Consider the following 25604-nt stretch of genomic DNA (forward strand, 5'->3'; position numbering starts at 1 on the left):
TGCATACCCCCCGACAATGACCCACTCCCCTCAGATACATGCCCCAATCCAGCCTCCTGGCAGTGCCAGATCTCACTGTACTGTGATCTGCACACAGCCAGACAACCCCCATCCAGTGTGCTGGAGCTTGTCTTATGCCGCATGCAGCCGCTGGACATGGGATGGGCCTGCCTCCCCACTCTCCTGGCTCGGTCTGAGTCCTGCTAGTGCCAGGCAGCCTGAGAGCGCTCACCACCTTGTCCACCCTGCCCATTTCAAAACAGGCCTCAGGACAGCTCTAGGCCCAGCAGAAAAGGTGCCAAATTTGTGACAGCTGTGTTCTCCCACTGGGCACTTGGTCAGCTATTGTGGGGCTCTGGCTGAGAGGCAGAGCGGGGTGCAGAGCAAAGATGGGGTTAGGAACCTGAGCCTTCCCCAGTCCTGCCTAGGGTTCCCAACTTTCTAATGGCAGAAAACCGAACACTCTTGCCCTGCCCTGCCATGCCCCTTCCCTGAGGCCCCGCATCCTCCTCCATTTCTGGGGAGGAATGTATGGGCCACTTCTTTCCTGCTGTTCCCCACCTCCCCTGGTCAGCTGGGCTCCACCCTCCCTGCTGCATTATTCCCCAGTCAGGTGAACAAATCAAAGGCACCAAGAGAGGAATGATTTGCCCGAGAGTTGGCTGGTGAGCAAAGGTGGGGCCTTTGACAAGGGGTGGAGCAAGTGCGGGGCCTCTGAGACTTGCTGCTTAGAGGTGTTGTTTTTGCAGTGTAGACATACCCTGAGTTTCATGGATGTGCAGGAGGGAAGAAAATACTCTTCACTGCCCCAACCACTGCATTGTGGGTAAGTGACCTATGCAAGAGGTTTTTAAAAACCTGTTTGTGACTCTTCTTGGTACTTTTGGTTGCCAATGAAAGAAACTGACAATGTATTCCTGCTTCCCTGCCTATCAAGTGTGGTTGGGCTGACACCCATGTTGGGGGTTTCAGATATGGAATGGAGCTCTTTCATGCTGTCATTGAAGGGGTGGGGATGTTGGCTCTTTACCAAGGAGATCTCTTCTTCAAAGTCTGAATTAGCACCTAGTTAGCTGCACTATCTAACAAAAACAGCCTTTCCAGCACTCTCCCTGCAGAGTCCTCTCCCTCTCCGTTTTCACAACGCACTAGTTCCCTAGACATCCATTTCCCCTGGAACATCACTGGATCTGATTTTTAAATGTACAACTCCAAGCAGCCACACACCCATTTTGACAAAAATCTCTTTGGTTTCATTTTTCCATTATCTATTCAATCGAAGTGGGAACGGGCATTCCTCCCACCAGCCCTTTGCTGTGCCTGTATCCCTTTTATAGGCCTGGTTAATCCAGCTGGTTTGTACCCAATGGCAGTTGTGTTTCTTGGCGCAAGTGCTCCAGTTTTCTTGGGATAAGATCTCTTGGATGTGGATTGTGCTCGCTACCTCTTGGGATCTTCTCGAATTGAGGGTCACAGATGGCCCTTGCTTGAAGCTGTGGGATGCTACAGCAGGGGTTCTAAAACTTGCCCATGGTACAGAGCAAGTTCTTACAGATACCGTAGGTGCCACAAGACAATTGTATAACATGCTGGTGGCTATTGTACACATGGGAAAATGTCTAGTGAAGAGCTAGTCCTTTAATGAAAGTAGAAGAGCCAGTAGCCAGCCAGCGCTCCATAGACCACTTTTGAGGAGGCTTTGTGCTAGGGGCTGTGATCAGGGTTCCAGACCGTGTATGCTGGAATTGATTGATAAGGACGGCCTTCAGGAGGAGGGGCTAGACCTGGCTTGGAACTGTCACTTGCCATCATTTTGCCCATTTCTGGGGCACCAGGAAAATTGTGATGTTTGCATATAGGTAAGGACAGCCCTGGACACGGCTTTCAAAATTCTCCAGCTCCGGGCGCATGGCGCACATGCATAACCACAGTGGAATACGCATAGAGACCAGCACTCTAGTCTCTAGCAGGTCTTCACTACCAGCTGGATCGGCGGGCAGTGATCGATCCAGCGGGGATCAATTTATCATGTCTAGTCTAGACGCGATATATCGACTCCTGTACTCCAGCGCCACCAGAGGCGCAGGCAGAGTCGACGGGGGAGCAGCAGCAGTCAACTCACCGCAGTGAAGACACCACGGTAAGTCGATCTAAGTACGTCAACTTCAGCTACGTTATTCATGTAGCTGAAGTTGTGTAACTTAGATCCACCCCCCCACCCTCCCAGTGTAGACCAGGGCTAAGAAGCACAGGTTTTCCACTGGCGCAAACCCATCTGTGCTCTCCCTGGGGGTATGTCTACACAGCAAAGAAAAACCTGCGGCTGTCCTATGCCAGCAACTCAGGCTCCTGGGGCTCAGGCTGTGGGGCTGCTTCATTGCTGTGTAGATGTCTGGGCTTAGGCTGGAGCCCTAGCCTGGTAGTCTGCACAGTAATGAAGCTGCCCCACAGTCCAAGGCCCGCAAGCCCAAGTTGGCTGGCATGGGCCAGCCATGGGTTTTTCTTTGCTGTGTAGATGTACCCTGTGTGAGATCAAATGCGAGAGTCAAAACAGGCTCTCTAACAGAGCAAGATTCAGCTGCAAACTACACATTCCTGAGATAGCAAACCTCTGAGAGGCTACTCAAGAAAATAGTTCTATTATGGCCTTCCCAGTTAGTAACCAATGCCAGCTTCGCTCTGGTGCAAGCTTTTTATTGTAAGCGATCAGTGAGCAAGCTGCAGTATTAACAACCCCAAGAATTCTACACCGATAAATCACCCCCACTCCTTCCTCAAATGTGACTTTTTAAAAATTGATTTTAAAGTTATTTTCATTTGTCTTTTGGACTCATTTGGGTCATGTTTTCAAGCTGTTCTCATGTAATCACTTGTCTCCAGCAGCTGGAGGGTTAGCAGAGATATCATGTAGAGAGAGAGAGTCAGATTTCAAGGCCAGAAGAAACCACTGTTATCTAGCACAGCAGTTCTCAATCTGTGGGTCATGACCCCAAAGTGCGTCATGACCCCATTTTAATAGCGCTGCCAGGGCTGGCTTAGACTTACTGGGGCAGAAGCCCAAGCCCCACTGCCTGTGGTAAAAGCCAAAGCCCAAGGGCTTCATTCCTTGGCAGCGCTAGGGTGACCAGATGTTAAGGGGAAAATATTGGGACCGCTGCAGGGGGGAGCGTGTTTTTTTTTTCTTTTACACTCATCCGTCCGGGAGTTCGGTGGCAATTTGGCGGAGAGCCCTTCAGTCGCAGACGGTCTTCGGCGGTATTTCAGCGGGGGGTAATAAACCTTGCCGCCAAAGACAGAAGCACCCGCCACCGAAATACCGCCAAAGACCATCCGCGACTGAAGGGCTCGCCACCAAAGACCAGGAAACAAAATATCGGGACAAATGGCGTCCTGACCGTACTCTGGTCAGGATGTGGGACAAACTCTTCAAAATTGGGACAGTCCTAATTTTATCGGGACATCCAGTCACCCTAGGCAGCACTCAGGTTACAGGCCTCCTGCCTGGGGCTGAAGCCCTTGGGCTTTGGTTCCTCCCTACCACCCCCACTTAGAGCAGTGGGCTTGGGCTTTGGCCTCCCCACCCGGGCAGTGGGTCTCAGGTGGGCTTGGGTTTCAGTCCCCCCCAGCTCGTGGGATCGTGTAGTAATTTTTCTTGTCAGAAGGGGGTCATGGTGCAATGAAGTTTGAGAATCCCTAATCTAGCACAAGCCTGAGAAATTCCAACACTAATTCCTAGAGCAGATCTTTTTGAAAGATCTAATCTTGATTTTAAGATCGCCAGGGATGGAGAATCCACCACAATTCTTCGTAAACTGTTCCAATGGTTAATCACTCTCACACTGTTAAAAGTTTACACCTTATTTCCAGTCTGAATTGTCTAGCTTCAACTTCCAGCCATTTAATGAAAATGCATCTTCCAATAAAATTGAGCGAGTTGGCAACACTGTATTTCTCCCCCACCCCCCTTTTCTTTTCTTTTTTTACTACTATTAACCAGGAGCAGTAATGGATCGGGCAGGGGTGGGTCACTCCACTGATGTCATCATTACCTGTTACTGTGCATGTGAATTTGGCATCAGAGTCCTCAGATACAGCACGAGATTTGAGGGTAGTTTCAAACTGTGGCTGGGTCTCCTCAGTCAGCTGAGCAATGATTGTGCAGAAGGTGCTCCTAAAAGAATCAAGAAGCAATTCTTAGAGCTCAGATTAGGTTACTAGAAACCAAGTAAAGGGTTCTCACCCCAAGATCAAATAATGTGCTTGGCTGGCTGGTTCTTCCTTATATGCTAGGGTCTAACAGATCGTCATGTGTGAGGTTGGGAACAAATTTCTCCGTCAATCAGATTGGAAGTAATCTTGGTTGGGGGGTTCTACTTTTTTCTGCAGCATGTGGGTGTTGGTCACTTACCAGGATTATCTGGATATCTCACTTAATTCCCTGTCATTGCAGGGCCTCAGCCATTGGTGCACCTTGGTCCCTTCTAGGCTTTGTCTACACTGGCACTTAGTTGGCTAAACTTTTGTCGTTCAGGGGTGTTAAAAAAACAACTCCCTGAATGACAAAAGTTGTACTGAGGAAAAGCGACAGTGTGAGCAATGCTTTATGGGCAGGAGTGCTCTCGAGCTGACAAAGCCACTGCTGCTTATGGGGCGTGGACGATTTTTGCCAGCAGGAGAGCTCTCTCCTGCCAACAAACAGCAGCTACACTGCACAGCTTTTAGCAGCTGTAGCGGCACAGCCGTGTTGCTAAAAGCTGCGTAGTGCAGCCATACCCCTAGTCTCTGGCTGGGGCACAGAACAGTTTAGTTGCTTCAGGGCTGTAATGCTTTCTTCTAATTTTGGTTGCTGGGTTTAGTCTGCAGGTGCTGGCAGCCTGTGATTTACAGGAGATCGGATCAGATGATCTGGTGTTCCCTTCTGGCTTTAAACTCTATGACAACCCAACACCTGCCTTCAGATGTCCCTCCTTGCCTCTCACTGGATTCTAATGGTCTCATTTTAAATTCCCTCCCAGGCACTCTTACCCTGGTTGGTACTTTGCTCAGTCATTGCTGCATTGCTAGAGCTATGAACACTGTAACAGAGAAACAATTCTGAAAAGCCCGTTCACGTCTCACTATTTATGCCTTATGTTTACTAGTTGTGTTTCTTATTGAGACAATGAAATAAAAGAAACCAGTGATAGCAGCCGCACTTTTAGATTGCCGGTGCTGCACTGAGCGGGTGTCTTGCACTGTGGGGGAGGAAGGGAGGCACCTCTTTATTAGAATTCTATTTTAACTGTGCACGGTTTTTCATTGGTTTAGGATTTACAGAATAGGCAAGTTTTAATTGACATGGTCCCTTTGACAAGTACATGCTCCTTATTTCAAAGGCTTGAGTTAATAGTAAAAAGGCCTTTAAGGGCATCATGTGCCAGTGATAGCTCCTTATTCCTACATACCCACCCTCCTACAGGAGGTTCTGAGCCTGGCTTATACCTCTCAGAGCTAGGGAACTGTCTGTGAAGCTGGCATGACCTCTTTACTTCAGCTCCTGCTACAGCATCTAGGCATTAGGGACCATACACTATATAAGCTCATGCACTGTAATGTGTGAGCATAGCAAGTTCAGACTGAAGCACTAGCCTGAACTGTCCAAGGAGCTACTAGACTCTATGAAGTTCATAAGATGCATCTTACAGCTGTTTGAGTGCTATTAACGTATGGCACTGAATGGATACAGTGTGTATCGATTCAGTATTGCTAATCTCACACAGTCAAAAAAGTTTTTAGTCACGTCCCCCAAAACCATGAGATTTGCTTCAGTCCTTTTTTAATTTCCTGGCATTTTTAAAATTTGGATCTTTGCCTTCTGCTTTGGGGGGCCTTTAGGGATCATATTTCCAGGTTTCTCCACTGCAACCAGAAAGGATAGAAAGTTACTCTTTTTTTAAAATGTGAAATTCTCATATCATCACAGGACTCCAGGAGCTGGGGCTCTAGGAGAAACACCAAGTACTACCATACAGTTGGCAAAACTGTTCATGCAGTACCATCTGCAATAAGGAAAGGCTTAATTAAAAACAAAGTGTCCAGCTTCCATAAACATGCAGGAGAAGTGTGGGGGCAGGGGGTGGAGATTCATAGAAACGGTTACTGACAGCTCCGTGACTGGTGCTAGCTGGCCTCAGTATGGGCAGTATCAGCAGGTCCCAGGAGCCTGTACTCCCCCGACTCTTAGATGGGTCCCCCTAGGTCACAGGTAGGCACTGCTGCTGACCTGTTCAGTGAGCGAACTTCAGCCCTGAGGGCTGAAAATTCAGTTCCTTTCATCACCTACACTCATGTCATTATATTTTTAAAGAGTAAATGGATACGCAGAGCTTGGACCCAGAGCTGAGCCCTCTGTCAGGACTCTGAGCTGTGACAGCTGCCTACGCAGCTCCAAAGGCAACAGGGACCTACATCATCTACAGATTTAGCAGGAAATTCATAGATTCCAAGAGTAGACGGGGCCATGGTGAACAGCTAATCTGTCCTCCTGTAGTCCTGTGTCACTCAGGCCATAGAACTTCCCCAAAGTAATTCCTAGAGCAGATCTCTCAGAAGGACATCTAATCGGATTTAAAAATGGTCAGCAATAGAGAATCCACCATGACCCTCAGTAAATTGTTCCATGGATTAATTACTGTTTAAAATTCATACCTTCTTTCCACATTGAATTTGTTTAAGTTCAACTTCCAGCCATTGGCTCATGTTATACCTTTCTCTTCTAGATTGAAAGAGCCCATTAGTAAATATCTGTTCCTCATATAGGTACTTACAGACTAATCAAATCACCCATTAACTTTCTCTGTTAAACTAAATAGATTATTCCTTATAGTGATACACTCAATAAGCTCAGTGTCTAATCCTTTAATTAATTTAATCAATCATACTCCTAGCTCATCTCTGAACCCGCTCCAGTTTTCCCAACATCCTTCTTCAGCTGTGGAAACAGGATTCCAGCAGCAGTTGCACGAGTACCAAATACAGAGATAAATTACCCTCTACTTCTACTCAAGATTCCCGTTTATGCATTGAAAAATTAAATTTTTGGCCAGTGTCACACTCAGAGCTTACGGTCAGCTGATTATCCACCATGAGCTCCAAATCGTTTGCAAGAGTCACTGCTTCCCAGGACAGAATCCTCTACCCTACAAGTACGGCCTACATTTTTTGTTCCTAGAGACATACATTTACATCAGGGGTCCCCAATGCGGTGCTCGCAGGCGCCATGGTGCCCGCAGGGGCATCTAAATGCACCCGCCTCCTGGCCAGCGGTGGAGCATCCGCCGAAATGCCGCTGAATTTCTGTGGCATTTCGGCGACACCGCCTCTTGATGATGCTGCTTGCCGCTGACAAGCGGCATCATCGAGAGGCGTCGCCCCCGAATTTCTGCGGCATTTTGGAGGCGACGCCTCTCGATGACGCCACTTACCGCCAACAAGTGACATCATGGAGAGGCGTCGCCGCAGAAATTCGGCGGCATTTCGGCGGGTGCTCCACCGCTGCCATGGTCCTTCGTCTGGCACCCGCCAGACGAAAAGGTTGGGGACCACTGATTTACATTGAGCCGTATAAAAATGTACACTGTTTTCTTGCGCCCAGCTTACCAAGCAATCCATCACAACGCTGCTACGTCCCTTTCCATTCTTTTGCTTCCTGCTAAGGGCAGTGTGCAGGAAATCCAGGACTGTGAATACCACAAGCACAAGGAAGAGCTCATGGCGCTACTCCCACTGCTACAGGGCAAAGCAGGCAATCCTGCCTGAAGACAATCATTGGTGGGGGTTTAGTGGCCTTATTATGAATTCATGTGAGTGTTGTCTTAGTCCCGGTCCCAGCCCCAGGAAATGCTCTCTAAATTCATGTAGATGAAGTTCAAAGAACTTCCCAAGCACCAGTGCGGCATTTCATGTAGCAGCAAAATAAACAGAGTGCCAACTATACAGAATCCTCCACAAACCAGTGATGCATACACTGAAATATACAGCCAAGTTCAACCCTTGTGTAACACCACTGACGTCAGTGGGCGGCACCAGGGATGAACTTGGCCCATATTGTGCAAACTCCAGAGCCAGAGGTAAAACTCCAAAGACTGCTGATTAAAAGGCAGAGTACTGGAGACTGGGCCTCAGACAAGACGTGTCGCTAGCAGCATGGCCTTGGGTGACCCGTTTAATCTTCTGCAGAGGAGCAAGAACCACAGTTGCCATTGGGTAAATGTTGGAGACTTTTGTTAGAGGCTTCCAGTTTTAGGTCATTTCCCCAGCAACTCCTTAAATCTCTGAAAGTGCTGCACTATCCCTTATCATTTGGCCACAGCAAAACTTGTCTGATTCAAGCTGCTTCATATATTGGTGTACTTGTTTTCTGAGTGCTCCTGAAATTTTGCAGAGTGTAAGTGGGAGCTGTTTGCTTTTCAACCTTCCCACATCTGTATGTTGTTTGCAGCAACAGATCAGAAGCACATAAATTGAGCAGATTCTAGAAGGAAGTACAAAAGGATGGCAATTCAATAGTCTTTTTACATTAAAAAGGAATTTCTGTACTAGGGAAACCTCTGGACAAAGCAGACTTGAAAAAAATCTCTTCGCCTTTCCTGTGGCTCTTGCAGTGTTTTTTCTTTCCTCACCCTTTTGGCAGCAATCCTGGAAGCTAGCAATCACTCTGGAAGGACCTCTTCCCCACCAGCTCATCCTCACCTACTTGTTTCTGCAGGGAAGCAATAATGCCAGCTTTGACTTTACAACAGTCTATGTTGACAATTGATCTATGGCACAAATATGGCTTCACTGCAGTCTGGCTAAGGAGAATCCGGGTTGCAAGGGCAGCTTGTGGGGAAAGAGAGCTCTTATTTGGACAAGGTGACATGTCTATTTTTTAAAGCATATCCCTGTGTGAAAGTCTCTCTTTAATAGTAAGAAATAGCTGAATAGTCCTTTCCCCGCCCCCACCCTTTCAGTGGTGAAGATGAATAGTCCTTGCATCTCCCAGAAATGTGTGTGATAAACACCAGCCTGTTTGCACTTCAAGCAAGCAGTAGAGACTCAAGCATGCAGAATCTCACGCGTGCACATTATACAAGTGCCATGCTCTCTTCAGCTAGTACCAAAGCACTAAGGTTAGTCATGCCGAGTCACAAGTCCTGGAAAGGATTTGGTCAGAGAAGTTTAATAGAATATAGGTTTACCTTCTAAAGCTGGAGGGAGATAATCGGTTGCCTGATAAGCTAAGCAGAAACAGCAAACAAAACCATTAGACCAAAAAGCATGGAAAGAAGCAGAAATTAAACCGCTTTGTTGACAGATTAATGATAAGTCATCTTGGACAGGTCTGAGTTTCTATTAAAAGTCCACAGCTGCCTTAGTCTGCCTGCCAGGATAAGCGAGCTACATTGTAAATTGTAACCAAGCCTGTGAAATGAAATGGTCATTAACAGCAGAAATGTAAGAACATTTTATGTGGGTCTGAAAGGCTAGATTTAAAAAAAAAAAAAAAACAGCACTTGAGTGGCCCAGGCACTCTCTACAGCTGTGTGAGCAAAGCAGGAAACTGCACTCTAGAGGGTGTTCTGATCAGATGGCACTTGAGACCTTGGACCCTACTGCTTGCCTTGAGGAGCAGGCCTGGGGCCTGCCCACCTACTGATGGGCAACAACTTCCGACAAGTGAGTTTGCAGCAGAGTTTGACACAAAGTGCACTTCCAAGCTCAGAGGCGGGATTTGCATGTTAAAGGAATTCCAGGAGGCAGAAAATCTCCCTGCTTGTAGCTTCACCAAGGCACTGTGAGAGCTGAAGGTAAGCACGTTTCACAAAAGCTTCCATGGTCTCCATTCCCTTTGTGGTAACATGTTACAAGGCTAATCATTTCATAAAACACACTCAAATGCTAACACCTTTATCTGATGGGCACAAGTGAGTTACCTACCAAGAACAGAGCCTGTTCTCCAAACACTTTGCCTCCAGGGAATCATGCACCTGCCCACAGAACCATTTTGGAGCAGTATTTGGCAGCTATGGGGCATGTGCCATTCCCTGGAGCCTAACACGCCACACAGACTAAAGGCATGAACGCTTCACCTGTCCAACCTTCCCTCAGCTCCATATTTGAGAGATGCCTAGGGAGTGGGGGGGGGGCAGTGCAGCTCTGAGGCTGCAGCACACTTGGAGAGCAAGAGCTACTGTTAGTAAGTGAGCCTTTCTTCCTCTCCCCTCCCCTCCACTGCTTCCACAGAGCTTCACCATAGGTGCCTGGTCACTGGGACTTCCCTTAGCAGGCAAACAGAGGAAACCTAAGAGCTGAATAGCAATTGAAACCCCGCCCCCTCAAAACCATCATCTGCGCTTGCTGGACTATCCAGAGAACAGTGATTTGCGAAGGTGTGAATACAACTCCAGGTAGCAGTCCTATGGACTGCAGATTGGGGAATGCTGCAAAAACATGCTACCACTTTAGCCAAGTGATCCTGGAGGCATTCAGACACAGGACGCCTACTAGCTCATAGCGCAGGGGTCAGCAACCTTTCAAAGTGGTGTGTCGAGTTTTCATTTATTCACTCTAATTTAAGGTTTCGCGTGCCAGTAATACATTTTAACATTTTTAGAAGGTCTCTTTCTATAAGTCTATAATATATAACTAAACTATTGTTGTATGTAAAGTAAATACATTTTTTAAAATGTTTAAGAAGCATCATTTAAAATTAAATTAAAATGCAGAGCCCCCCGGACCTGTGGCCAGGACCCAGGCAGTGTGAGTGCCACTGAAAATCAGCTCGAGTGCCGCCTTTGGTACATGTGCCATAGGTTGCCTACTCCTGACACAGCGTAGCTAAGCACAGTCTCTTATCCACAGTAATAGACTTTAAACTGAGATGGCATGACGTTCAGAGTTTTCTCCAAAGACCCCATGCAGTCAGTTCCATCACTACCAACCAGAGCATGTAGCCTCCCTTCCCCTGTGTGGCTTTAGAGAAGAGAGTCTCCATCACAGCCTGGTCAACAAAAATCAGATGCAGTTTTGTCATAAGTCAACAGTGAAGCATGGCCAACCTGCTGTGTGTGGAACACAGCATAAATTGGTTGGCTCTAAGTGCATGCAACTCAGACCCGCCTGGCCAAGTAATGGCTCTAAAAATGAGATCTTCAGTGAGAAATGGCAGAGATTGCAAGATCCCAGGGTCTCAAGAGGGCTGCCTTGGGTTTATTCAATGACAGGTTACAGTCCCAGAAGGGCAGTTTGAGACATTCTTTAAAAATGGTTTTACTAGGGGATGGATGAACACTGTGGACCCTTTTGCAGGTACATGGTAGATAGAACAGTCACCAGGTACATCTTAAGCATATTTGGGAACACAAGCATTCAAGTCAAGGTCCCTTGCTTGAGCAAACCCATTTTCCAAACTCTTTTGGGCAAAGCCTGAGGCAATACAAAAAAGAAATATAATCCAATGCAGCAGCCTAAGTTCAACCTAAAGTGTACAGCGTAGACCAGGGGCGGGCAAACTTTTTGGTCTGAGGGCCACATCGGGGATCCAAAACTGTATGGAGGGCTGAGCAGAGAAGGCTGTGCCTCCTCAAACAGCCTGGCCCCACCCCCTATCTGCCCCCTCCCACTTCCCGCCCCCCAACTGCCCCCTCAGAACCCCTGACCCATCCAACCCCCCCTGCTCCCTATTCCCTGACTACCCCAACCCCTATCCACACTCCCGCCCCCTGACAGGCCCCCCGGGACCTCCACACCTATCCAACCACCTCCTGCTCCCTGTCCCCTGACTGCCCCTTATCCAACCCCCCCACTCCCCACCTCCTTACCATGCTGCTCAGATCATCAGGACTGGCAGCCATGCCACCCGGTTGGAGCCAGCCATGCCACTGCGCTGCCCAGCAGGAGCTTGAAGCCCTGCCGCCCAAAGCCCTGGCAGCACGGTGAGCTGAGGCTGCGGGGGAGGGGAGACAGCAGGGGAGAGGCGGGGGGCTAGCCTCCCCAGCTGGGAGCTCAAGGGCGGGGCAAGATGGTCCCACAGGCCGTAGTTTGCCCACCTCTGGTGTAGACACAACAGTGACACTGCATCCCATATTCTTCAGAGAGATATTATGGTATGATTATGGCATAAGTATGGCGTATTTATACAAGATAGGTCATGTGAGATCATTGAAAAGGTTATAATTTACTGAGTATGATTATCCTATTTGTATGTATGGATCATTTTTGTATCTGAAGTTAGGAATATTGATTGTGTATCTGTATTACAAATATGTTTACACCTGGGGAATGCCCACTAGGCAGAATACACTCAGTCTAGATGGCTGGCTGGGAAGGGCCATCAGAGAAAACAACAGACCTTAGAAGAGGCTAATCTCCCACCGGGAGGCCTTCCTGAGGATGCTGTAAACTGCTTCTGAGTCATGGCTGCCATGACACTACAGGGGTATGTGACCAGATCACCTGGTACTGGACTCCATATTGGAATACCAGTGTTTTTCCACTGAAAGGCACTGGAATCAAACTTTGAGACAAAGGGTTCCCACCCTATGCAAAAGCTATTTAAGGCAGGGGAGTGACATCATTGTGGTTCTTCACTGACTCCCCGCCCAAAGGAGACTCTTGGAAAACACCGGAGGAACAAGAACTGAATGGGTGGAAGTGTTGGAAGTGCAGCTTGCCCCTTAAAAATCTCTGCAACTGGCTTAAATCATCATTTAGGGGTGAAAATTTGCTACTCATATCCAATTTCTTTAGTATGTTAAGCTTAGATTGCATTTTTGTTTATTTGCTAGGTAATCTGCTATGATCTGTTTGCCATCCCTTATAATCACTTAAAATCCATCTTTTGTAGTTAAATTTGTTTTTAGTTTATCACAAACCAGTGCGTAGGAGTTATAACTTGGGGCAGAAAGCTGGTGTATATTTCCTCTCCACATTGAGGGAGGGGAGGAATTTCATGAGCTTATGCTGTACAGATCTCTGTGCAGGGCAAAACGGTATAATTTTGGGTTTACACTCCAGGGGGCGGAAGGGGGGCACTTGAGTAGCTGGGCAGGTCCTTAGTTGAAGCTTTCCCATGCAGAGCTGATTTCAGCATCTGTATGTAGCTGTAGCTGGGTGTGTCCCTACCTGTATGTGTGCTGGAGGGGGGTTGAGGGCCTGTCTCAGCAGACCCCGGATGACCTGTGCACAGGACAGAACTCACATCCACCTCTTTCCCCCCTCCTTCTCCTTCTTTGTACGTTACTCCCAGGCTTGGCCAGCCCCGGGTAGTGTGTGTGAGAGTATGAAAGTGGGTTAGGGCTTAGAGCACTAACACTTTCTTCCTTCCTTTGAGTGATGTGGGGAACCCCCAGCACTCACCGCTGTTATTTTATTAATAAAGCTTTAAAATTTAGACCCTTGGTGTGATCCTTCATCTCCTCCCCTCAGCCTGATTACCTGACGCCTCAGGCAGATTGGTAACAGAAATCTGTCACACTTTGACAGGGATGAGAAGGCTGACCATACAGAGCCATTTTATGTAATGACATCATCATCCATATAGAAAGAAACCAAGAGAAGCAGAAGCTTTGTCCTACTTGAAGGGTATCAGATACAAAGGATTCTTTTGCCAGCTATTATCCAGGAGGAATTTAGGGAATTAGGAGACAAATTAGTTCACATGTTAAAGCAAACTCAGTTGGCCTCTCATTGCTCCTACTTTTCTTGTTTCCAAAGGATATTCAGCAGACCATAGTACAGGAGCAGTCAGCTGCTGTAGTCATGTTGCAAATGGCTACACAAATGGATGGAGATACGTAAATGAGCAAGAAGGCACTAATCCAGAGATTGATTGTTGTTTTTGTTAATGCAGAAGGACCAACATCATCCAGTCTGACCTCCCACAGAAGAGAACCTCACCCAGTGAGTCCTGCATTGAGCCTAATGACTTCTGGCTGAGCTAGAGCAGTGGTTCTCAACCAAGGGTACACATAACCCTGGGGTACGCTGACGTCTTCTGGGGCATACAGCAACTCATTTAGATATTTGCCTAGTTTTAAAATAGGCTGCATAAAAAGCACCAGCTAAGTCAGTACAAATTAAAATTTCATACGACTTGTTTATACTGCTCTATATACTGAAATGTAAGTACAATATTTACATTCCAATCTATTTTATAATTATATGGTAACAATGAGAAAGGAAGCAATTTTTCAGTGATGTATTTTTATGTCTAAGTGTCACAGCCACATTGATTTTGTAAGCAAGTCATTTTTAAGTGAGGTGAAACTTGGGGTTATGCAAGACAAACCACACTCCTGAAAGGGGTCCGTAGTCTGGAAAGGTTGAGAGCCACTGAGCTAGACTACATCTTTCAGACAGATCCCTAATCCTGAGTAAGTGACAGAGAATTTTCCAAAGCCCTAAGTAAATTGCTGCAATTAATATGTGCTTTCTTTCCAGTCTGAATCCATCTAGCATCATCTTCCAGCCACTGGATCCTATTCTGCCTTTGTCTGCCAGACTAAGGAACCCTTTACTATCAGGAATCTTCTCTCAGCGTAGGTACTTGTTAACGGATCAAGTCAACTCAATCTTACATACTTCGGACCAGGACACAACAGACAAAAAAAAGCTTCCCCCTTCATTTTAGGAAGATGCTATGATGAGGGAACAGTGCAATTAGGAACAAAAATAAGGTTCAAAACCATCAAGCCTCCCACTGAGCTTCTGAAATTATGTCCGAGAGACCTTATGTCCCTCATAGCACAGAAAGAGGCACTCAAAGTCTAGTGCTAGCAAAGTAACACAAGACAGCCTCTGAAAACTGCACCTGGCAAGCCTGCCAGTGTTTCCATTTGCAGAGGTAGAGCCCCTAATCAACATGAGCAAAAATGGGAACAAAATCCTTCAACTTACAGGTCACTTGCTTTTGCAAATGGCTGCACAGAGACTTTTGACAATATGGCAAATCAAGAGGTGACATTCCCTTGCACACAAGTGGTTAGCATCTGCACAAGACACTCTCACTACCTAGGGTTAAAAGGTCACAACTTGAAAATAAGTTTGTGACTGGAAATTTTGTACCTTCCAAGCAGCCCCAAAGGTCATCAGCAATGAAAGCAGGTGGGAGGAAATGTTTTCTGTTGTTCCCTTTGAGCATTTGACAGCACTCTGTGTAGAGTCCAGTTCCCTGGCTTTGCTGATGTCATTGGCACTAATCTCATGGATTAGCATGACAGCTCCACACATAGAATTGCCAATTCTGTAATATTTTAAAACTGGACACACTAGCAAGAGTGCTGGTACCTCCCCCATGCCACCCCTTTCCCCAAGGCCCCACCCCTGGTCGCTCCTCCCCCCTATCCTCTGGTTGCTCACTGCTTTTCCTCTTTTCTCCCCCCTGCCTGGGTCAGAAGGGACCAGCCTGTGCAGCTGGGACTGGGAGCTGCTGCCACCAGATGCAGATAGGAGGTGGCCCAGCTGAGTAAGTAACTGAGTCCGCAGTAACTGGACTTTAGGTGTCCGGTCAGTAGATCTGACTGGGCACTGGCAGGTCCTCTTTTCAACCAGACTTTCTTTTTGAAAACCAGACACCTGGCCACCCTAACCCTGCAGGGCAGAACGCACAAGTTTTCCAGACCATGTTCTGAGGTGCGGGAGCTCATGTACATGCCAGAGGGAGCACCATCCGTCAACACAGACCGTTCTACATCTGCTCAGACCCTTGACCCCTCCAGAGACAGGCACAGGGTAGCTGGTTCCTATAGACAAACTAAACCCAGCTCCCCTGGACCAGAGCAGGTAAGCCCTATCCAGCTACTTAAAGAGGGCTGGTAGCAGGCCTGAGACAGGCTGAGCCCTGGGAAGGGAAAGCCACACCAGAGGGGAGCTAACTATGGTGGGTCCCTGCAGCAAGGGGCCAGGCAGGCAGCCCTGCAGCTGCTGCTCCAGGAAGGGAGCGGAGCTGATGGAGGCTGCCAGCAGCTGGTGTGTCAGAGACCCCTCGGAGGTGTGGTTCTGGGGCAAAGGATGCAGAAAAGACTGTTTTCTCTTTGAAAACTTCTGTTAAAGAAACAAACCTCTTTGCTTGAGACAGGGCATGGCAGCATGTGCCTCGGAGCCAGGGAGAAGCCTGGTGCTGGTTAACACAACCAATGAACTTTACAGGGGGCTGCAGCTTCAGACTACTTGGAAGCAGAGGCAAATCCAGAAGGCAGCACCTCTCTCATTAAGCGCAGCAGGTAACATAGATGCTCTGGGAACGGCACTGGGTGAAGTGATGTATTACTGACCATCACTTGGGATTAGGATTTCTGAGGAATGTCTCTCCTCCAGCTGTGATCTAGGGTTTGCTTTCCAGGAAAGGTCCCACTCTGGAATGTTGTCTCTGCTGGGTCCACCAGAACCCCAAAGTTAGGACATACTGTGTCAAAGTCATAGCTTTGGAAACCATGTCTCTCAGCTATGTTACTAGCCCCACTCAGAACCCTTAGTCACATCAGTGTGGGCCTGTCAGTCTCCTGTGCCACAGCTTGCTTTGCTAGCCAATTCCTCCACAGGATGAGCGGGTTTGTTCACATACCTTGGGACTTGCTGCTCAGACGCCTCACAACACATACTCTGCAAGCCACACGTTCTCTCCCAGGGTAGCATGCGGGGACAGCCTATGTTAGAGGAGAACACAGTCATCTCCTCCACCCCCACCACACAAACCCTTCCAAAATATCTAAACAGCTCACCCCTAAAAGCAGGGAACTCACATCCTACTACTTCTTTTCCCTGTCTCCTCCTCCCCCATTGATCATACAGAGGAGAGGTGCTTCAGGCTCCCCATTCTCCATGGCTTCCCCCAGATCAGTTGTCCAGGGAAGGAATGCAGACAGCAGAAGCTGCACAGATGTGGAGTGTCCTCAAGCAGCACATCTGTGCTCTGGGCTGCCCCTAGATGGAGCTGTTTCTCTAAAATGTGTGTTGCTAGGCAAAGATGCAGAACTAGGAGAACAGTGCTCCGGGACAGGGATGTGAAAGCATTTAGTCACTTTGAACTGGGATTCTGTGGCCCTTTGACCTTCCAGTCTGGCTTTTTCTCTTGGGTAGTTGAGAAAGACTAGAAGATAGTATTGGCAAAAGTGGGAAGTGCACAACAGTGGCTTTTTATCACATACAAAAAAGCAACATTAAAAATTGTTTTTTCAGGTTGTAAAGTAAACACTCAGAAATTCGGAAGTGCCACAATTAAGGCTCCCTGTACAACCACAGCCCTTGTGTGTACACATTATGGTACAGCCTAATTACACATTTTCTACAGAACCCCTGCCTCACTCAGTGCACAGGATGGACAAGGCTAAAGAAATGAAGCTGCTCAGTTATTTGTTTTAATCTTTGACATGTAATGTGTGGCCACTGCTTTGTTTACTGAACCCTCTATGAAGCCTGCACAGAATATGGGATTGTCATCCATTGTGTCTTGGGCTTTTCTGTGTTGTTGCTCATCACTGAAGGATCTGAGCAACTCAAATAACAGATGTAACTTCTCAATACCCCTGCGAGGAGTGGGCGTCGGGGTCCTACAGACAGGACACTGGCACAGGCAGATTCAGGCCAAAATTTGAAAGACTCCACTAAGGCCTTTTCTCCACACAGATGCACCAATTTAACTAAGTTAAACCAATTTAAGCATTTCCACACAAGGGGATCATCAGCAGTTTCTAAACAGATTTAGTTCAATTGGTACAGCTTATGTTTAGACAAGGCCTAAGTTGGGTGCCTCAGTGACTGAGCAGAGGCAGTCAAAAAAGCAAACAGCATGTTAGGAATCATTAAAAAGGGGATAGAGAATAAGACTGAGAATATATTATTGCCCTTATATAAATCCATGGTACGCCCATATCTCGAATACTGTGTACAGATGTGGTCTCCTCACCTCAGAAAAGATATTCTAGCACTAGAAAAGGTTCAGAAAAGGGCAACTAAAATGATTAGGGGTTTGGAGAGGGTCCCATACGAGGAAAGATTAAAGAGGCTAGGACTCTTCAGCTTGGAAAAGAGAAGACTAAGGGGGGATATGACAGAGGTATATAAAATCATGAGTGATGTTGAGAAAGTGGATAAGGAAAAGTTATTTACTTATTCCCATAATACAAGAACTAGGGGTCACCAAATGAAATTAATAGGCAGCAGGTTTAAAACAAATAAAAGGAAGTTCTTCTTCACGCAGCGCAGTGTCAACTTGTGGAACTCCTTACCTGAGGAGGTTGTGAAGGCTAGGACTATAACAATGTTTAAAAGGGGACTGGATAAATTCATGGTGGCTAAGTCCATAAATGGCTATTAGCTAGGATGGGGAAGAATGGTGTCCCTAGCCTCTGTTCGGCAAAGGATGGAGATGGATGGCAGGAGAGAGATCACTTGATCATTGCCTGTTAGGTTCACTCCCTCTGGGTCACCTGGCATTGGCCACTGTTGGTAGACAGATACTGGGCTAGATGGACCTTTGGTCTGACCCGGTATGGCCTTTCTTATGTTCTTATGCTTAACCTGCGATACCTAGGGCCCTATTTTTCAGAGTACTATAGGACTTTACAAAGCCCTCTACTGACATTAATTAATCCACAACACTCTGGCAGGAGGTGGGTAAGTCTCCAAGTCACTTGCTCAAGGCCAAAGAACAGGCCATTGACAGAGGAAAGATTCAAACTCAGGGTCTCCTGAGTTCCCTGGGGCAGATCCTCAGCTGATCCAAGTTGTCACAGATCCACTGATTTACATGAGGGTATGACAACTTACACCAGCTCCTGCTTACTCCTGCGGACCCTGCTGCCTGACTGCCCAAGGTGGGAGCATCTACAGCCCCCATGGATTTCAGTTGCAGTGGAGTGTTCAACTTCTGAAAATCAGGCCTCAGGTTTATTGAGTTGGTCACTAAGTGGCTTAACCAGCATCATATTCAAATTATGTAGCAGAGGAAGAGATGGAATTCAGTTTTTCTCTGTGGCATTCACCTGTCGTAGCTACATGACTATCCATTCTCTTCCTGCAATCTGTCTTGTGAACTACACACCTTCCAACTTCTGCAACAAATCAAGAAAGGGTCCTACAGATAACAGCCTCCTCTACAGATAATAGCCTCCTTTGCTAAATAAACCAGATTCATCCCCTAAGCATCATCTGCCCTATATAATGCAGGGATTTCTTGCCTTTAAGCTGGGGGCGGGGGGAGAGCCTTCGGTTATGTGCAACTAACACTTGCCAAATTTCAGTCCTCTTGCAAGCCAAGGAGGCTGAGCAATTGACAGCACTCTATTTTTATAAAAGACAACCCTGGACGCGCGCGCGCGTGTGTGTGCGCGCCACTCCCCAGTCACATTTTTTGCATAAGATTTTTGTTTAAGATGCAATTAATTGCACCTGATACTTTAAAGTCCTCTGATCAAGAAGAATTTCCCCCTCCCTCCCAAAAATATCTGCCTTCACCTAGTCCCTGCCATTTATTGAGTTAAATGTCAGCATTCTCCTTCCTGGTCACGCCTACGTACTGGACTGGACAGAAGTTGGTGAGGGGATACCTGGATAGCTTGGCTCCACACATACATATGCAAATACACACTATACCTGGTTACCGAGCTGCATGTGTTCTAGCAGACACAGCAAATCATTAACAAATTTTAATCCTCAGTTCCCGCACAGTAGCTCATTTAAGCTGCCTCTGAGAAAGGGGGGGCGGGGAGGCACGCCATTGGCCCACAGGTTAGAAGACTGGAGTCAGGCCCACACAAAGTGAAGCTAGGATTTCATTCTTTCTGGCGGCAGAAGGTGGGATCTCCTGGCACTTTATTGCTAGACATTGTCGGATCTGTTTTACTGCCCTCTGACATAGGATACTGCTTGGCACATACAAATGGCTTGGTTTAAGATTTCATTTGAACTTTTCTGCCGGCAAGGTTAACTCTACTGGAAACAGAAACATAGGATCAAAGAAATGTAGAGGTGGAAGGGACCTCTAGATCCATGAGTCAGATTGAACATTTTCTAATCTCTCTACTGCCCAGTAACTACCCTGGATTTTTATTTTTTAGACACAAGGTGGGTGAGGTAATATCTTTTGCTAGAGCAACTTCTGTTGGTGAGGGAGAGACAAACTTTCAAGGCATACAGAGCTCTTCTTCAGCTCTTGGAAAGGTACCCCACAGGTCACAGCTACAAGGTGGAAAAGATTGTTTAGCATAAGTAGTTACCACATATTCTAAGGCAGTGGTTTTCAAATTGTGGGTTGCAACCCAGTACTGAGTTGCAGCTCTAGTCAGCACCACTGACCTGGCCGTTAAAAGTCCCATCAGCGGTGCTGCCCGGCTAAGGCAGGCTGGTCCCCACCCGTTCTGACACCGCACTGCACCTGGGAAGCAGCCTGCAGCAGGTCCAGCTCCTAGGCAAAGGGGCCACGGGGCTCTGTGCGCTGGCTCGAGCACCAGCTCTGCACTCGTGTTGGCCAATTCCCAGCCAATGGGGGGGGGGCAGTGCCTGCATGCCTCCCCTTAGGAGTCGGACCTGCTGCTGGCTGCTTCTGGGGTGCAATGTGGTCCCAGGACAGAAAGGAAGCCTGCCTTAGCACCCCTGCTGCACCGCTGACCAGGAGCCACCAGAGGAAAACCCATGCTCCAATCCCCAGCCCATAGTCCCCCCCGAAAACCAGAGCCCCTTCCTGCATCCCAAACCCCTCAGACCCCCCCACCCCAGAGCCTGCACCCCCAGCCCAGAGTCCTGACCCCCTCCCGCACCCCAACCTCCTGCCTCAGCCCAGAGCCCCCTCCCACACCCTGAACCCTCATTCCTGGCCCCACCTCACAGTCCTCACTCCTGCCCCCCAACCCTCTGCCCCAGCCCTGAGCCCCTCCCACATCCCAAACCCCTCATCCCCAGCTCCGATGGGGCACAGGCATCAACAATTTTCTTCAACTGGGTCACCAGAAAAAAAAATTAAAAACCACCGTTCTAAGGGATCATTCAAGATAGAGTTGCTCATTAACACCTCTGCAGTCATAGCACAAGAGGGGTTTAGTGGGTTACAGATTGTTGTAATAAGCCATAAATCTAGTGTCTCTGTTAAGTCCATGATTTTTAGTGTCCAGCAGAGTTATGAATTTAAGCTCCCAGGCTCATCTTTTGAAATGTTGCAGGGGTTTCCTTTGAGGATGAGGACTGATAGGTCAGATATAGAGTGATTGCTTTGTGAAAAGCGACATGGTATTTGTTTCTTATTTTCTTGTGTGAGTTCATTTGAGAGTGTAATGATTGTCTAGTTTCACCCACATAGTGGTTATTGGAGCATTTAGTGCACCAGATGAGGTACACTACATGTTGTGATATACATGTGTAAGATCCATGAGACTCCTGAAAGGTGCATTGTGGTGGGTGTGGATCATTGTAGCAGTGGAGAGCTGTCTGAAGGTTTTGCATCTGTTGTTCTGGTGCCGCTTTGAGTGGGTGTGTCCTGGTCTGTGGGGAGCTTGTTTCTGATGATGAACTTGCCACTTGGAGAGGTTGTGGGGTAGTTTGAAGGCCAGAAGTGGGGGCTCAGGAAAGATTTCTTTCAGGATAGAGTCCCCACTGAGTATGGGTTGTAGCTGTTTGATGACACCCCACAGGGGTTCCAGCGTGGGGTGGTAGGGGTGTGTGGTCAGAGGGGTTTTATTTCTGTATTGAAGCAGGTTCTCTCAGGCTATTTAGATAGACTGACCAGATGTCCCATTTTTATAGGTACAGTCCCGTTTTCGGGGACTTTTTCTTATATAGGCACCTATTATCCCCTACCCCCTGTCCCATTTTTTTCACAGTTGGTATCTGGTCACCCTATATTTAGGTGGCCCATTCCATGACGCAACCTACTTCTCTGGTTGAGTGTCCTTGTTTGGTGAAGGTGGTTTTAAGTGTGCTAAGGTGTATATCCCAGACTTTCTCCTCAGAGCACTTTCTGTAGTATCTGAGTACCTGGCTGTAGATAACCAATTTCCTTGGTTGGTTTGCAGTAGTTACTGGCCCTATGAAGGTAGGTGTGGTGATCCAGGTGCTTCTTGTATATGGTTGGCTGTAGGATTCCATTGTTGAAGCTGATCATGGTGTCCAGGAAGTTGATGCTAGTGTGGGAGCATTCCAGAGAGTTTAATGGACAGGTGGTTGTTGAAGTTGTGGAACTCTGAGGGAGTTTGATTTTGAGTTGATTTTGTTTGCATTTTGAGTTTAAGACCAAAAAACAATGAAGCTATCCCATGCATGTTGTGATCTTAGTCTGCTTTCAAGTATTTCCTGTAATACAGTATCCCACTCCTTACCAAATATCATGCATCAGCATTTATGTCACAAGTGTGTTTACTGCTTCATGCAGAGTAGTAGTAATTAGTATGGGGCACTACTTTATCAGTAGAATACTGAGAGCTTTACAGTATCTTTTTTAGTAGTATCACATCATTTTATGGACTGGAAAATGGATGCACAGATGGGTTAAGTGACTTGGCTAAGGTCACAAAGGGAGTGTCAGAATTAGGGCTCAATGAGTAGTAGGAGACATTTTCTGCAGAAATTATTTTCAATTCAAAGAGTGCGTAGTGTTTGGTTTGCATCTGACAATTTAAAGTTAAGGTTACTGCAAAGGCTGGAACGGACTCTTGACAGAACACTGCACTGCTACAGGAGCTGCACATTTCAGAGACCATCCTGCATCCCTCCATCAGACAGGAGAAGCCCAAGTGCAGGACATGTTAGAGGAATTCATTCAGAGTCTGTGGCCATCACTTTATTATCGTCCCAAAGGAAGACTAAAATTCACACACACAGGTTGAACAATGCTAGAAGAGAGATGCACAACCAATTAATAATAATACCTAGTTCTTATATAAAGCTTTTCATCACTAAATCCCAAAGAGCTTTATAAAGGAGGTCAATTTCAGTCTCTTCCAACAAACTGATTCTGGACCAGCTCACAGGTGTTCAGCACTTGACCACTCAGGATGTAGCTAGTGGATATTGGCAGGTCTCTTTGGAAGAGGCCTGAAAATGCAGCCCAGTCATGGACCAGGGCCTCCTTGTGCTGGGTGCTACACAAACCCAGAACAAAAAGAGGTCTCTGCCCCAAAAAGCTACAGTCTAGAGACCGTCTCATGAAGAGTTATTTATGCATGTGGAGTGATTAATGGTCCCGCTACCTTTCCGAGATTGGGAGACAGACAATGTCCAGACAACGTCAGCACACCAAAATCCCCACATCCCATAATAACAAGGATGTTAAGTCCTTCCTTGAGTTGGTTTCTTAGCAAATATTTATTGACAAAGCAAACTCCTGTGGGAGCTTACAAAAGCCAAACCATCCAAGAAGGAACTTCTAGAAAATAAGGAAGCGGAGCATGCTTTTCAGGAACTAAATGGACGCCTGTGTTCTCAGCCTGTTGTATTACAGCCAGATCTTTCACCTTCACTTTATAGTATATGCTGATGCAAGACATGTAGGTCCGGAAGCAATTCCTGGTCAGAAAAGCAGAGAACTTAGAAATTCATTACACATGCTGGATGATAGTAGCACCTCTCTGAGCTGGTCTACAATGGAAAAGAAAGTTATCCAAGACAAGGTTAAGAGGAGCTAGATCCACAAAGGGACAATGCCAAGTGCCAACTCCTATGCACTCTGCCACCTACTGGTATTGTCAGCCCTGAGTTAGGCACCCAGATTCCTCACACAATGCACAGGGAGAGTTTACATGCTGCCACCAGTGGTGTGCAGTGTAGAAATAGAGTATTCATAGCTACCTGCTGCAGTGAAAAGCGGGCTGCATCCACCCTGCGGGGTGTAGCTGGCTACACACAGCAGTGAAAAGCTCTTGCAGGAGGGAAGCAACGGGGAGCTGTTGGAGCCTTTCCCCACTGCCAGAGTCTTTCCCTTTGGTGGGAAAAGGCTCTGGCAGTAGGACACTAGACTTATAAAAATAACAGTGTAGGCGGGGGAAGCACTGCTTGGGCACGTGCAGAGCAGTATAGGGTACATACCCTAAGGGTTCAGACGCATCTTTAATCTCCTCAAACTAAGCAGTGCCTCACCATCTACATTGCTATTTATACCCATGGTAGTTGGTGTGCTGTCTAAGTACTCTGCATGCCACTGCAAGGCTTGTGCAGTGTGGATGTACCCTTGAGCACCTTTCAGGAGCCAGCACACTGACTGGGAATCTGTCTAAGCCAGCCAGGAGTGATATGCAGAGAAAAGGGTTGGGGCTTCAGTCCCAGATGCACAAAGGTGCTTAAGTGCCTGCCTGACAGGCTGGAGGGAGACCCCTATCTCTGTCCAGGATTCTTAGCCATGAACCCTCTCCTGCTGGAAGAAATCTCAGCTAGGTCAGCCCTTTCTCACAAACCTGAAAGGGGCACCCCCACCCTGATACAACCAATAGCCCAGTGCTAGGGCACTCAGCTGGGATGTAGGAAACCCGTATTCAAATCCCTGCTCTGGCTGATTTGGAGCAGGGACTGGAACCAGCCTAACCAGTGGGCTACAGATTCAAACTTTTTCTTGCTCTCACACAATGAATATTTATACAGAGTTGAACAGCTTCAACCAGAGAAACAGAGCACCACCCCAAAATACCCAATAGCCTGGTAGTCAGGGTGCTCACCTGGGAGATAGGAGACCTGGGTCCAAGGATTTGAATCTGGGTCCCACTGCCCAGGTGAGAGCTCTAACCACTGAGCTACTGGATATTCTGGGGACACCCACCCACCTAAATATTCCCAGCCTCTGAGGCCTGATCCAGGTCTAGCCCTTCTTAATACTACAAATCACTTGGCTTTGGCGATGAGTGAGTTAACTCCCAAATAAATAAGTTTTACCAGTTTTAAATGTGCTCCCTTTAAGTTTCACGTGACGCTCCCTCGTTCTTGTATTGTAAGAAAGGTCAGAGAATACCCAGGTTATGTCTTCACTTATTCATCTCTTCTAAAGTAAGCAGTCCTTCCCAGTCTTTACTGATGTAGAAGTCTGTATGCATCTAATCATCTTCACCACCTTACTCCCCTTCTAATTCTCTTGAGCGAGGGTGAGAACTGCAAGCAGTGTTCCAGGTGTAGGGACACCACTGATTTATATACAATGGTATTGTATTGTCAGTGTTATTTATCACTTTCTTTAAAGCATAACATCTAGTGCTTTTTTAACTACCACCATGCAGTTACCAGACATTTTCCTTAACATTGCCACCGTGATGCCCAGGGAGTCTGCCTGAGTGCCTATGGTTAATTTAAAACCCAGATGCGTAGATCAGTAATTCAAAAATGCATTACCTAGCATGTGTCAATATTGCATTCCTTCTGCTATTTTGCTGTTCACTCACCTAACTTTTTAGGTCCTTCTGAAGTTCCTCAGTCTTATCTAGATTGGACTAACCTAAATAGCTGTCATTTACAAGCGATACAGCATCATGCTTCACTCCCTTTTCAAACTTGTTAGGATATAGTCTTTAATTACATGATCACGAACTACTTGTTCCCCACAGTACCTTGCTTCATTCAGGCTCTGACCCTGCACAATAGAAGGCAAGGGAATTTTGCGAACAACTTCAGTGGGAACT

The 25604-nt window shown here is 47.1% G+C and overlaps 1 protein-coding gene across 3 annotated transcripts in view; it reads right to left on the reverse strand.

The window, feature by feature from the left end:
* Nucleotides 1-25604, reverse strand: part of ALPK3 (alpha kinase 3) — an 89597-nt gene that overhangs the window by 58526 nt on the left and 5467 nt on the right. The window contains exons 1-3 of one of the 3 annotated variants that reach the window (XM_039491410.1): nucleotides 16583-16655; nucleotides 9219-9257; nucleotides 4050-4171 (exon numbers count right to left, since the gene is read on the reverse strand). In XM_039491410.1, the coding sequence (XP_039347344.1) occupies nucleotides 4050-4171; nucleotides 9219-9257; nucleotides 16583-16653 (232 nt within the window). In that variant the 5' untranslated portion in view covers nucleotides 16654-16655. Of the gene's footprint in view, nucleotides 1-4049; nucleotides 4172-9218; nucleotides 9258-16582; nucleotides 16656-25604 lie in introns of those variants that run through there. The other 2 variants (XM_039491408.1, XM_039491409.1) reach the window with 2 other exon arrangements.

The sequence above is a fragment of the Mauremys reevesii genome, linkage group 10 (genome assembly GCF_016161935.1).
Source record: "Mauremys reevesii isolate NIE-2019 linkage group 10, ASM1616193v1, whole genome shotgun sequence".
Classification (NCBI taxonomy): domain Eukaryota; kingdom Metazoa; phylum Chordata; order Testudines; family Geoemydidae; genus Mauremys; species Mauremys reevesii.